The following is a 13,848-nucleotide window of genomic DNA, read 5'->3' as shown; positions in this document are numbered from 1 at the left end:
TAGAAGGAATAGCCAGTATGGATTTGTTAAAAACAAAATCATGCCAAACCAACCTAATTTCCTTTTTTGACAGGGTTACTGGCCTAGTGGATTGGGGCGGGGAGGGCACCAGTAAACATTATACTTCTTGATTTTAGTAAGGCTTTTGATACAGTTATACATGACATGCTCATAAGCAAAATAGGGAAATATGGCCTACATGAATTTACAATAAGGTGGGGGCACAACTGGTTGGAATACCGAACTCAGAGTAGTTATCAATGGTTCACTGTTAAACTGGGAGGGTGTATCTAAGAGGGGTCACACAGGCATCAGTCCTTGGTTCGGTACCATTCAATATTTTCTTGGAGTTGGATAATGGGGTGGAGAGCATGCTTGCAAAATTTGCAGATGACACCAAGCTGGGTGGGGTTGCAAGCACTTTGAAGGACAGACTTAGAATTCAAAATAATCTAGACAAATGGAAAACTGGTCTGAAATCAATAAGATGAAATTCAATTAAGATTAAAGGCAAAGTAGTACACTTAGGAGGGCAAAAATCAAATGAATAACTACAAAATTGAATGGCTAGGTGTTAATACTGCTGAAAAGGATCTGGGGGTTAGAGTGAATCATAAATTGAATGAGAGTCAATATGATGCAGTTGTATAAAAGGCTAATGTCGTTCAAGGGCGTATTAACAGGAGTATCATAGGTAAGACATGGGAGGTAATTGTCCTGCTCTACTCTGCACTGACGAGACCTCAGCTAGCATACTGTTTCTATATCTGGGCACTACACTTTTGAAAAGATGTGGGAAACATGGAAAGAGATTAGAAGAGAGCAACAAAAGTGATAAAATATTTAAAACAATGAACTATATGGAAAAGTTTTAAAAATTGGGCCTGTTTAGTCTTGAGAAAAGACAATGGGGGGCAGGGACCTGATAGTTGTCAAATTCCTTGTTATGAAGAGGACAGGGATCATAGAATCATAGAATACCAGGGTTGGAAGGGACCCCAGGAGGTCATCTAGTCCAACCCCCTGCTCAAAGCAGGACCAATCCCCAACTAAATCATCCCAGCCAGAGCTTTGTCAAGCCTGACCTTAAAAATCTCCAAGGAAGGAGATTCCACCACCTCCCTAGGTAACCCATTCCAGTGCTTCACTACCCTCCTAGTGAAAAAGTTTTTCCTGATATCCAACCTAAATCTCCCCCACTGCAGCTTGAGACCATTACTCTTTGTTCTGACAATTGTTCTCTGCATCCACTCAAGGTAGTACAAGAAATAATGGTTTAATCTGTAGTGAGGGAGATTAGATTAGTTATGAAAATCTCGATAAAAACATCTGGGGCTGTGTGCATTCAGAGAAACTACAGGGGACAGAGGTGCAGCTAGCCCCGAAACCATGATACCATCTATGTCAGCGGACATTACCATTGATCAAAGAAATAAAATAGCATATCAATTCTGTCCCCTGGCCAACACAGGATTGTTTCACTGAATATATTTACCAGGGTTTTCTCTAGTCTAATTTTAAATGTCTAATGTGATGTAGCTAACCACCATCCACAGTCTAATGAATCTTATACTTTCTGCTCAAATGATCCTTAAATAACTTGTCATTTGAATTACACTAATGCAGGTTCTCTATTTTAACCACGTGCCTTCCAGCTGGTGGACACACTGCATATTGTTGATATCTCTCTCTCTCTTTCTCTCACTCACATACACCCCTTAGAAATACATGGCTATACCCTTGTATTAAAAGAAAAAAATAAATAAAACAGGAAGATATCAAAGCTGGTCTTTCTAAAACAATGAAAAACAGTTATTTTATGTTAATCTTTACTGTTGTCCTAGTCTCATGTTGTATGGGTCTCAACCTCACCTTTCTCTGGTAAAGCTCCTCTGGGGTTGTAGATCTTAAACTCACAAGGCGGTAATTCTTTGTAATAGTGCGTGAACGTTTCCGTGGAGGAGCAAATCGCTCCATTTCTGTCACAAAATACAGGCCTTGCTTTAGGTAACTGAAATATCTGGCCTTGGCAGAAGTTACATCATCTGAGTCAGAGTCATCTTTTCCTTCATCTTCTTCACCAGGCCTGCTCTCCAAGCGTAATCTCTTTGGAGCCAGTTTTATCTCGCACTACACAGAAACGCAATTCTTAAACAGTGCAATATGTTGTTGTTAGTTTGCTCCCAAGCTGCCTGATTCAGGAAAATGCTGAGCATCCACAATTCACATCAACTTCAGGATCAAGGACCCCGCCTCCTCCCACTCGCGCACATTAAAACATTAGCTTGTAACCTGTAATTTGTACTTCAGGGATGCTTCTTGGCTCTCCATTCTGGACTACAGACCTGATACAGAGCCCACTGAAGTTAACAGAAAGACTTCCATAAATCTCAATGGGCTACCAGTCAGACACTGTGTCCTCTAACAGAGGCAAGAAGCCATACAAGGTGGGGAACTAAGAGGTAATCCATATCAGTTCTATTATCAGAAAATTTAGCTAACACATGAGTTAAACAGTATGCAAACTAAAAAGTCACATATTTAATCAATTATTTGGAATTCTATATCAATGTACTAAGCTTCTCTCCGATTAGGTCAATGTTAACATCCTGACGGAAGAACAAGAAGCCACTGATAGAAAGCTTTTCAGGTCTTTCAGTTAACGTCATTTCCATAGTAATGCATCTTTTAATAGACATATGAACAAACTTGTTTATATTGCGATCATGCTGTTCCAAAACAAGTATTAGCAACAACTGTAATATAAAGGTGTTTGGTGTTCATTTGTTTTGTTTTTAATCTGTCTTGACTGGGAAAGGGGAACAAGGGATGGATCACTTGATGATTACACCTCTACCTCGATATAACGCTGTCCTTGGGAGCCAAAAAATTTTACCGTGTTATAGGTGAAACCACGTTATATTGAACTTGGATCCACTGGAGTGCGCCGCCTCGCCCCCCTGGAGCACTGCTTTACCGTGTTATATCCAAATTCATGTTATATCGGGTGGCGTTATATCGAGGTAGCGGTGTACCTGTTCTGTTCATTCCCTCTGAAGCAGTTGGCATTGGTCACTATGGGAAGACAGGATACTGGGCTAGATGGACCTTTGGTCTCATCCAGTATGGCTGTTCTTATGTTGTAAGACCAACATGTAATAACAATTTTACAGGGAAATCAAAGATTTAATTACTTGGATTGAAATAACATTGCAGGTATACATTATTATGGAGGGCAGCAGGCTTTTTTTGGCATAATTTAAATAAAAGAAAAAAATTTACAAAAACACATTTTACATAGTTGTTTTTTTTTTTTTTAATAGCATTTCTTCTCTGAATAAGTGATAGGGACAAATACTGTATTCCCCACTTCAATCAAACATACCCAGTATCCATGAGACTTCAAGCCAATGCGAGTTATACTTGAGGAAGGATGACTCAGGTTGCAGGATTTTTCATATAATTATATATAGATATAGATATATATTTTACCATACACACAAATTGCCATTCTTACTGTACAAATTTGTAGATACAAATTTTCTTGGTTACTGTATATATCATAGATTATTTTTCCTTCTAATTAAAATAGTTTGAAGAAAACCCATTTTTTCCAAGTAGCACAAAATTAAATAAATCAAATAATCTATACCGAAACAAAGCAAATGTCTCAATAGAGTGGGGCCTTGTTTATTTATACTTATGACCAGAAAATATATTGCGAAGTAGTGAATTCTGAACATTAGTCAGAAAGAAGGCAACTGAAAAAGCCAAAATTTCAAACTATTTTGTTCATTTGCTTTCATGATTTAGGATAATCATTCAGAGTATATATGATAAAACAATTTGAAAATGCAATGAAAACATAGTAAGACAAGATTTCATTACAGCAGCTGCTATTAGGGTGGGAGAGATGGCCATCTTTTGTATAAACATTTTGGGTTCTGCACATTAGCAAAAAAGTGAGGTTTTATTATACTACAGTGGGGGGTTTCTTAGTATTATTAGTATATGTTTATTACCTCCAGGCTTAGAAATCCTCCATCATGAGTAGAAGTGACCTGAGGGGAACTTTCAAACCATTCACATGATTTCCCCAGTAAGTTTTTTAATGTTTTCACAGATGATACAGTCAAAGCTCCAGAGCAGCGAGCCAAGATCACAGCATTTTCTGCCCACCAATTTACATCCATTAGTGAATAATACGATTCTTTATCTAAAGGAGAAAACCAAAAGCATTTCTAACAAAACATATTCATCAGCATCACACACAGCCTCGCTTCACTAAGTTTCTATTTTACAGCAATGGTATTTTTAATCACAGTCAACTCTGTATTAACAAAAGTAAAACTCAACCATTATAGATTTTGACTTAACTGCATTACTTTTTAAATATTGCTTGAAAAAAAACTAATCTACAGCAAGCTGATTTACATGCACTGAGTATAATAGGTTTTGAGCATTTGATAAAGATTTGGTACATCACTCCTCAGGACAGCTGAGAGTGAATTTCTTTGGCAAATGCACAGAGAATTACAGATGGGATCCAGAAAAATTGCATCCAGCTGGAAGACATATCACAACTGAAAACAGAACTCTTAGAGGACCATCCACGGAGAAAACAGTTATTAAGATGACATTTTAAAAATAGTTACAATCTAGAATTTTACATTTTGTGGGCAATTTGCTTATGCAGCTAGATATCACCCTTAAGTGAAGACAGACCACCTTATTTTCTAACTATTACAGCACACTCTCCTTTCAGTTCAGTTCATTCTTTTCACTTTGAATGACCGTTGTTTGAATTTTCTTACATAGATAATACCAGGGTATAGCTCAGAAATTGTAGAAGTGTCTGAACAGCAGCTTTTAAATTGCAGTCATATTTTATCAACAAGTTTTCCTTGGGCTCTTCTCTGGTTCAGAATGCTGGCCTCTCACTAACTGTCAAAGATTGTTAAACTATAGCTATGAACTGTATTAGCCAAACCCATCTCCTCAAAACAAGGTAGATGCTGTCATTTCTACTGCCAATTATTCTGATCAAGTTAATCAGTGACTTAAGCAGGTAAAAGGGACTATAATGAAACACCATCTGTATGGATCGTTAGAAGATTTCCACTCACTAATCTCAGGCAGGCATGGTGTCAAGGAGGGTTTTGTTTGTTTTAAATCAAGTCATGTCATTTGGCAAAAATAACTTTACTTTTTTGTAACTGGACTTTTCCATTTCTCTCCTAGATAAATCTTTACGCTGATTGTGCATGCCAGGTCACTTAGACTGTAAACTTTTAGGGGCTGGCACCACAAGTACCTCAGGAAAATGCGGCCCTGGTCTATGATTGAGGCCCAGAGGTACTACAGCAATACTTCTTGTTGTTACTTTCTTTGTATCAGTGGAACCATGAAGCTATTAGCTTCTTTGCTGTGAAACTACAGACGTTCCCCGGGTTATGCAAACCCGACTTACGCAAACCCGCACTTACGGAAAAAGTTCCCTAAGTTCCGTAAGCGGGGTTTGTTTGTTTTTTCATAATTATCATCAGGTATACGCGCCCGACTTTTGCAAAATTCGACTTACGCAAGGCGTTCCAGAACGGAACGCCTTGCGTAAGACGGGGAGCATCTGTGCTGGCTATATAAACATTGTTCATATACTGATGTACAAGCATGGCATTAACACTGCATGTATGAATGGAAGTATATCAAAACATGCTCTCAGCTAAAATATTAACTGAAGACAAGCAGGAAGACCAACCTCCTGTAGTGTTCTAACTTGTTCCTAGACTTTTAAAATTCACCATGCTGGTGTGGAGGGGAAGGACTGAATTAAATACGAAAAGTGTATTTAGCATTGTGGACTACAAAGATATGCCTACACAGCATTTTGGAGCCCGCGGGAGCAAATCTTCCCTAGCAGGGCTCATGCCAGCACTCTAAAAATAGCTATGTAGACAGCACTTTGGGGTTGCAGTTCGGGCTGGAGCTCAGGCTCTAAAGCTTGCCCACCTACCTCCCTAAGCTTTAGAAACCAAGCTCTGTGGACCCAGCTCTCAGGCTCCAATATATCCCAAGAGGCCTCCTGGTGGGCTCTGCAAATTTCTGCAACATACATGAAACGATAAATTGTATTTCCAAGACAGACAGATATTTTTGCTGAGTGTTAAGCCTTCCATGGAGCCAGGATCCACAACCTTCTGATTTATCATGAATTAAAAAGCCCTATATTATCTGTAACCATAAATAAAAGGATATTTCAGCTGCAAAGTATGCCTAACAGCGGATTTTTAAATATTTGCATTGTGACACTCATTAAGCTAGGATGAACTGAAAATTCAAGAAAGATGCACAGTTTTGGCAACTATCCTAGGCAAGATTTTAATTAAAACCATTATATTCTTTAACCAATGTAATTTTTCTTTCCAGAACATCAATGTTTAGCATAATAATTTGACTACATCACCCACCTTTTATTTTCTTCCTTTTTTCAGTAGAAAGCCTCCAATCTGGATTGATCTCATCATAACCTGGCTAAAAAAAATTAAGTTGCAAGGTTACATTAACTATATTAGTAAGCAATCATCTTTAGAAAGCAAACATTTTGCCCCCTTTATATCTAACTACTTCTCAAAAAAGGTAACACCTTCAATTTTCCATTCTTAAACTGCTCTATCATCACTGAGACTACATCCATGTAAATTCAATCCTCATTGGAATGAAATTCAAACTTCCTCCACTAGGTCAGATGTACGAGTTGGACTCTTTATTTAAATATTTAATTTAGAAATATAGGAACTGCACAATGGACCCATAGTCCATCTAATACAGTATTCTGCCTAGCACCATATCCTACATAAGAAACCGGGATCCATCAACAGATAACCCAATGACTCACTGATCTGGGCAGTGTTCTATGGCAATGGTTGCCCAATGGTTGCCCAAACTATATGTGATTTGTTTATCCTGAAGTGTTTTATAAACAAGTGTTGTTATAAATCATAGAGCGCAGGTGTCACTCTAAATTCCCCTGCATCTTAGGAACCCAGGATCATGTGTTATAAGTCAGTTATCTCTGTAACATTTCCCTTGTAGGACTAGTGTAACAGAGGAACCAGCAGTATTTAGTGACCTCTACACCTGCAGCTCCTTCCTTTGAGCCCTGGAATAGATTTTTCTTCATCTTGGAAAGGGCATACAAAGCTGTACAGTAGGAGAGTGATGCTGAATCTCACACAGTGCGGTATCACAAGTCACACAGTATGTGAAAGAAAAACAGCTTTTATTATTTACTGAGTACAGTCAGGATGCAGGACACTGTGAAGGTAGAGGATATAGTGGCCGTACCCCAAGCAATTTACAACACCAAAAGGACACCTCTCGACATTTGCAACACCAGACTGGGTCCAGTTTCGGTGCAGTGGAAAGTTTGGAATTTGGTTTGGTTTGGTTTTTTTTTTAAAAAGGAGCACAAAAGCACACTAGTATCACCTGGATTTTTGTTTTTTTGGCATGCCAGTTCTCACCCCACACTTTATGAAACCAGGAGTATCTTCTCATGACCACCGCTGATGCCAACCTTTTGTCAGGACATCTAGGGCAGCCTAGAGGGAGGCCCTGGCTATGGTCTTCCTTTCCTCCACTAGAGCAGAGAATTCCTGTCTGGACTCCTGGGACAGCAAGTTCTTGAATTCTGACATGGAGTCCCAGATGTTATAGTCATGCCTCCCAAGCAAGGCCTGCTGGTTGGAGATGCGGGGCTGCAACCCACCAGGAGAATAAATCTTTTTATCAAACAGATTCAGCTTCTTTGAGTCTTTTGGCTTGGGGGATGTGCCTTGCAGCCCTTGGCTGTCTCTTTTGTTGGCCGCTCCAACCACAAGGGACCCGGGAAGGGGATGTGAATAGAAGTATTTATACCCCTTGGTGGGACATCACACTTTTTCTCTGCTCTTTTTGAAGCGGGGCCAGAGAAAATATGGTCTGCCATAGGGACCCATAAAGGCTTTGTTGAGGAGGTAGGACCACCTTTTATGGGGCTGCTGCGACCAAGATGTTGCTCAAATTGCGTGAGGACTCTTCAAGCACCTCCACTTCCAGCACTCGGTTAGAAGTCACACTTTTCAATAGCTCCTGGGGCGCTCTAAAGTCATCCTACGGCACCAAGCTGCTCAGCCCCGAGACAGCTTCATCTGGGAAGGAGGCGGCGGCAGTGGCCTGCACTGGCAGAGGGCTTCCTCCTCCCCTTCTGCACCAACCACATCACACAGCTCCAAGTCCTGAGTATCAGTACCCGGCTCGATACCAGAGTCCAGGTCGGGTGCCAGATGGTGAAGCAGAGGGACCCTTCTCTTGGACACCTCCCTCCCCCCGGGATTCCAAAAAGGCCATTGGACCTGCACAGACCACCTGCCCACCAGGCCAGGTGCCTGGGAGGGCACCCGCACCTGGATCTGACAGGACATAGATTGGGTACTGGTAACGGTACGTTGGTTGGGTGTACGACGCCACCTCCGACTCCAAGGACGAATCAGTTTGGGTGGGAACGGTACCCCTTGCTTCTGCTGGCCAGTGCTGATGGTCTGGGGAACAGTGCCGGAGCGGGGAAGTCTTTGCTGACATCAGCAAAGTCGTTTTCCCTCTGGTTGGTACCAAAGGGTTCAGTGTCAGACAGGAGCTCAGGGCAACATGCTCCCTTCTGCTCAATGATCTCACCGGTGCCAGAACTTGCCCTGGCAGTACTGGGACAGCAATCAAGTCCCTGACCGCTGCAAATGCCTCCAGGGTGGATGACACCACAACCCCACTGGCGCTACAATGGCCTCCCGGGTGTCAGTGGATGGTCTTACTCTGGACTCAATGGCACCTGCAAGCAGGGCGGAGTCAACTGTGCCACTTGTGGAGCAGGGGTAGAGAAGTGGTCCAACATAGGTCACACTCCACTGCACTCCCCGTATTTATCCGTCCTCAGCTCTGGGAAGTGTCCCCTCTCAGACTGTTGCTTTTTGTGCTTCTTCCTTGGCACCAATGAAAGGGAAAGGTGCCGAGAAACCATGCTGCCAGAGTAGTATTCAGTGCCGAATCTGACCGGCTTTGCTCCAAAGCCCATCTGAGTGCGGCTTCCATCAGGATGGATCTTAGTCTAGCCTCTCTGTCCTTTTTCATATGACATTTGAACTAGCGGCAGATCTGGCAACACTCTCACACATGAGCCTCCCCAGACACTTCAGATAGCTGGAGTGCAGGTCGCTCCCCAGCATGAGGCTGCCAAAGAAGGCAAAGGGTTTGAAGCTGAGAGCATGCTCCTCAAAACAACTGGGGGAAGGGGGTCTAACAATATACACTACTACTAAAAGAAATAAACTGAATCCAACTAAACTAACAAAGAAAAGAGGAACCACTAGATGAATGTCTTGCCAAGGCAAGAAGAGTTGTTCCAGCGACCGTCACAGGCAGTAAGAAGGAACTGAGAGGGTGCGGGGCTGCTCAAGCCCCTTATACCAGTGCATGAGCACATGGCACCAGAGGGCACTAGAGCCAGCCTGACGGATACCACTAAGGGAAAAATCTCCAGTGACTGTGCACACAGCACACACACACCTAACATGGAATGGACATGAGCAAGCACTTGAAGAAGAAATATCCATTATAATTCAACACCAACTTAAACAGTTTTAAAACAGGCTCTGCACTAGGCAAGTCAGGTTCATCAATACATTCTTATATCACCTTCTACTGGAACATGCATAAAATAATGAAAATGGCTTCACTGGCAAATAAGTAATAGGTAGTAAATATCCTGAGGCAAAACCTCAATGCAGATGTAAATCTTGTAAGCGCAAAGAATATAAAAATTACATCATTTCTTTTCCCAAAATTTCAACGGATTCTTTGAAGTGCTGTTCTCTATGTAAATTAGAACTATATCTTTGAGCTTAAATGTTGTTACCAGATATGACTGCTCAACGTCAACAATATAAACAAAGACTGGATCTGGTCATGGCAGTCAAACATGCATCTCCTAGGCTTGAACCAAGATATCTCACACACAACAGGATGACAGTGGATATCCAAACTTTTGGCTTGCTATGGCCATAGGCTATATTTAGAGTGTAGTGTCATCTTTTAGAGTATTTTATGAACTGCAATCCTCTTCACATATTAGTACACCTTATGAAATGGGTCCCAATAACCGTTCCGGTCACTTTTCTTTATGGAAGACTTAATTGCAAATGCTCCTCATAATGCCCAGATATGGAAATAATCATGAAAACAGTTTTAAAAAAAAAAATAAATGAAAATCTGTATCTACATATCATTAAAAAAAAAAGCTCTATGTTGGAGCTTATGGTGTCTGCTGTGCAACTCATGGACTGCAGAAGAGTTCAACAGATTGTGGGAACAGCTGGATGTATTTCATATAGACAAAGAAGCTGAGGTATTTAAATCATCTCACAAAAATGATCATAAACAGTAGAAAATATTTTATATCATGTTGTGCAGAAAAATACTGGGTGACAGTAAATCACAGTGAACAACCAGTAATTGAAGATATTACATAACAGCATAGGTTGGGAATTCATTCATCAACATATGGACTTTGTAGACTAAGAAAGAACAGTGAGTCTGTGAATTGAACAACCCTAAAACAAATGAGAATGACATTTATACACAACATATATAAACAAATTCTGTGGATACAAATGTAGATAGAAAATATCAAGGATAATTCTTCTAACATGTTTCGACACCGAACATCCTATCTGGTTACAAAATCTGTTTTCAGTCCCACAGTGTGGTCAATGCAAGTAGACCCTTGCATGGCTAAAATATCAAAGTACTTTTTCAAACTGGCCTAAAATGTGAAATGTTCCCTCCTAGATACACAGTATGAAATCAGATCAGTGCATCAACTACATGTCATTAACCAAACAAGTCCACCACCGAGGCTTACACCTGAAAGTAGGGAGAATTATAGCAGACTCAGATATGAACTCTGGTTTTCAAAAGCCGCTTCTGGATGGACAAAGAGTGCACTCTATCCTATAAAATGGATCATGCCTGATTTTTAAAGACATTAACTGAACACTATACACCACACGTAGTAAGAGAGACAAAGCTTATGTCAGTATCTAATACTTAACAAATGGTTTCCAAAATCAGGCAAGAGAAGTCAGAGTTCTTTGTGTTCATGATTCCAGATCTGCCACTTTTCAAACTGTAAGCAGATGCCTTTTCATCATTAACTGACAACTCCAGCACACTGTATGGTTGAAGTAATAAGGAGTTTATTTAATGTAAAGATTAAGTAAGACCATGGTTGTTTTTATTGCACTGAATATCTTAGTTTTGTAAGCATGAAAAATTGTATTAGGTAGAGCATAGCTTTTTGATGTCATCATTTGAAAAGCAAGTCCTTCTGGAGTGTCATTGTTCAGGAGGGAAGTACCACTTTACAAGAGTAAAAGACTAATGTATTAGCCTACTGCACCCCATGGTCCTCCAGAACTATAACTTGAAAGGCTACATACTCAACTGATTTGTGTTTTGAAACAGTGTTTCAGTTTACCTACATCTGTTTATTTTACTCTCCTAACACTTAGGGCTTTGTCAACTACATATGTTTTCAACACTTTCAACTTTTAACTCATTCCAATATCAACCGTGTTTTTCCATCTGAAAGGCCCCTCACTTCAAAGCTGCAGAAGACACTACAACTAGAGCATCAGTAAAACAGGGCACCTTGTAAACAAGCAGATGAATGGAAAGAAGTATCAGTAGCTAAAATGACAGATATCCAGAACATCTCTCAATCCCTAATAAAGCTAAACTCATGATTAAAATATTTATTATATTTAAATGTCCATGTACCTGGTCGCTTTGATCCCATTCTCCTTGTTGTTTGAGAGACGGGATTCCCCAGATGGTCAGTTTTCCTGAGAAATGGATAGCTGCCAGAAGAGTTCCATCAGGAGATAGGCTCATCTTGAAAACTCCATCCTGCCCAACCAATTTTATAAAGAGAGTGTAAAAAGAAAACCAAGACTCTCAGTAAGAATAGGCTAAATTCAGTTCAGCAATACAGAGTAACGTTTCCCTTTATTTTAGGGCCACATTTTTTATTTGTATGGGTGTTTTAAAATTACAAATATCTAGCATACTCTAAAATTGAAATATATACTATATTTCATTTTTAAATGTAATAAAGGAATATAAAAAGTTTAGTAATACAGGTAGAAAGTATTCTACCTACCTGTATTACTGGGCACCTTTGTTTGTTAATTTCAGGACCGAAATAAATAAGATGTCAAAATATTGTAGTCTTTTGACTACAGAGAGCATGCAAGAGGGGGAAGAGACAGTTATTTGATTGGTGTTTGGTGGCTTAGAGCTAGGATAGGGTAGATAAGCTTTTCTTCAATCAAAATTTTATTTTAAATTGTATTTAATTTAAATTAAATACACTTTTCTTTTAAAAAAACCTTTTTTCAAAATTAAATTTGAAATTATGACAGCCTATGTCAAAGCCTAAAAATCTACTATAATCTATTTAAATCGTTTAAATTACATATAAATAATAATATTCAAGCAGTACATGTTTGCTGCCGAAGTTAGAGCAAAGTTAAACCACTAAATTAGTAGTTAATTGCTGGCTAAGCACCCTGAGCTACAGAGTTTGTTGAAGTGCTGAACCAGCTTTTGACAGCAGTAGCTTTTTCTGCAGATAGAGAGAGAACATGCTCTTAATTTCAGTTTATTCAACTAGTTCAGTTCAAGGACAAGTTAATTCAAAACTGAGAACCAATTAGGAGTTGAAAAAGAGGAAAGCTTGTTTTTCTCTTCCAAGTTATGAATAAAAATGAAGTATGAGAGAATGAGAACTTAGTTTTAAAATCTTGAAAGACACTGTTACCAGAAATCATCAATTCAATTCACTAACTACAACAGGGAACACTCCATTTGTTTAATAAATCAGTTAATTTTAAATACAAAACACATTTTGATAAACTTTTTTTTCCTTATGTATCCTTCACACTTAGGTGTTTTTAACTAAAAAAATTAAAATGCTGTTTTGGGGCATTTTTACTTGATTTCCATCCAAATGAAGCTTGACTAGTCACGACTAAAAAATTAATGTTAATCATCCTGTAAATAAGTAATGTGTCATTCACCATTTTCGAACATAAAACTGTAAAAATTAAGAATGTGAATAAATGTTATTTAAGCAATTATATGGCTTAAATGTGTATAGATTAAATGGCAGAAAACTTCATTAAGATTGCCCAATTGGAGCTCATACCCTTCCAGAATGTCAAGGTCAGCAAAACTCAAACTTTTCAAAACCAGGAAATACAGAGTTAAGGTAATACAACCCCTGAAGCTGGCAATGGTCACTAGGAATTATCTGCAGGCACTCCAGCTGCATTTACTGTGTTAAATGTAGGTGTATTGAATAGTGGAAGAATAAACTGGAACAGCTTGAAAGAGATGTGATTGGGATATGAGGAGGTCTGGGGATCAGTCTGAGGAGCATCTTGGAGATCTCTGGGTACGTCCACACTACCCGCCGGATCAGCGGGTAGCAATCCATTTATCAGGGATCGCTTTATCGCGTCTCATGTAGACGCGATAAATCGATCCCCAAACGCGCTCCCCGTCGACTCCGGAACTCCACCAGGGTAAGAGGCGGAAGCGGAGTCAACGGGGGAGCCGCAGCCGTCGATCCCGCGCCGTGAGACTGGGAGGTAAGTCGATCCAAGATACGTCGACTTCAGCTACGCTATTCTCATAGCTGAAGCTGCGTATCTTAGATCAATCCCCCACCCCAGTGTAGACCAGACCTTACGAGAT

The 13,848-nt window shown here is 39.9% G+C and overlaps 1 protein-coding gene across 1 annotated transcript in view; it reads right to left on the bottom strand.

Annotated features, from left to right (window-relative positions):
• Positions 1-13,848, bottom strand: part of NBAS (NBAS subunit of NRZ tethering complex) — a 363,078-nt gene that overhangs the window by 305,414 nt on the left and 43,816 nt on the right. Inside the window, exons 12-15 of the mRNA XM_045011210.1 lie at positions 11,869-11,997; positions 6,468-6,531; positions 4,023-4,216; positions 1,873-2,130 (exon numbers count right to left, since the gene is read on the bottom strand). Coding sequence (XP_044867145.1) covers positions 1,873-2,130; positions 4,023-4,216; positions 6,468-6,531; positions 11,869-11,997 — 645 coding nt within the window. The remainder of the gene's footprint in view (positions 1-1,872; positions 2,131-4,022; positions 4,217-6,467; positions 6,532-11,868; positions 11,998-13,848) is intronic.

This window comes from Mauremys mutica, chromosome 3 (genome assembly GCF_020497125.1).
Source record: "Mauremys mutica isolate MM-2020 ecotype Southern chromosome 3, ASM2049712v1, whole genome shotgun sequence".
Classification (NCBI taxonomy): domain Eukaryota; kingdom Metazoa; phylum Chordata; order Testudines; family Geoemydidae; genus Mauremys; species Mauremys mutica.
The sequence above is the reverse complement of the archived record's forward strand: the minus strand, read 5'-3'. Positions and strand labels throughout refer to the sequence as shown.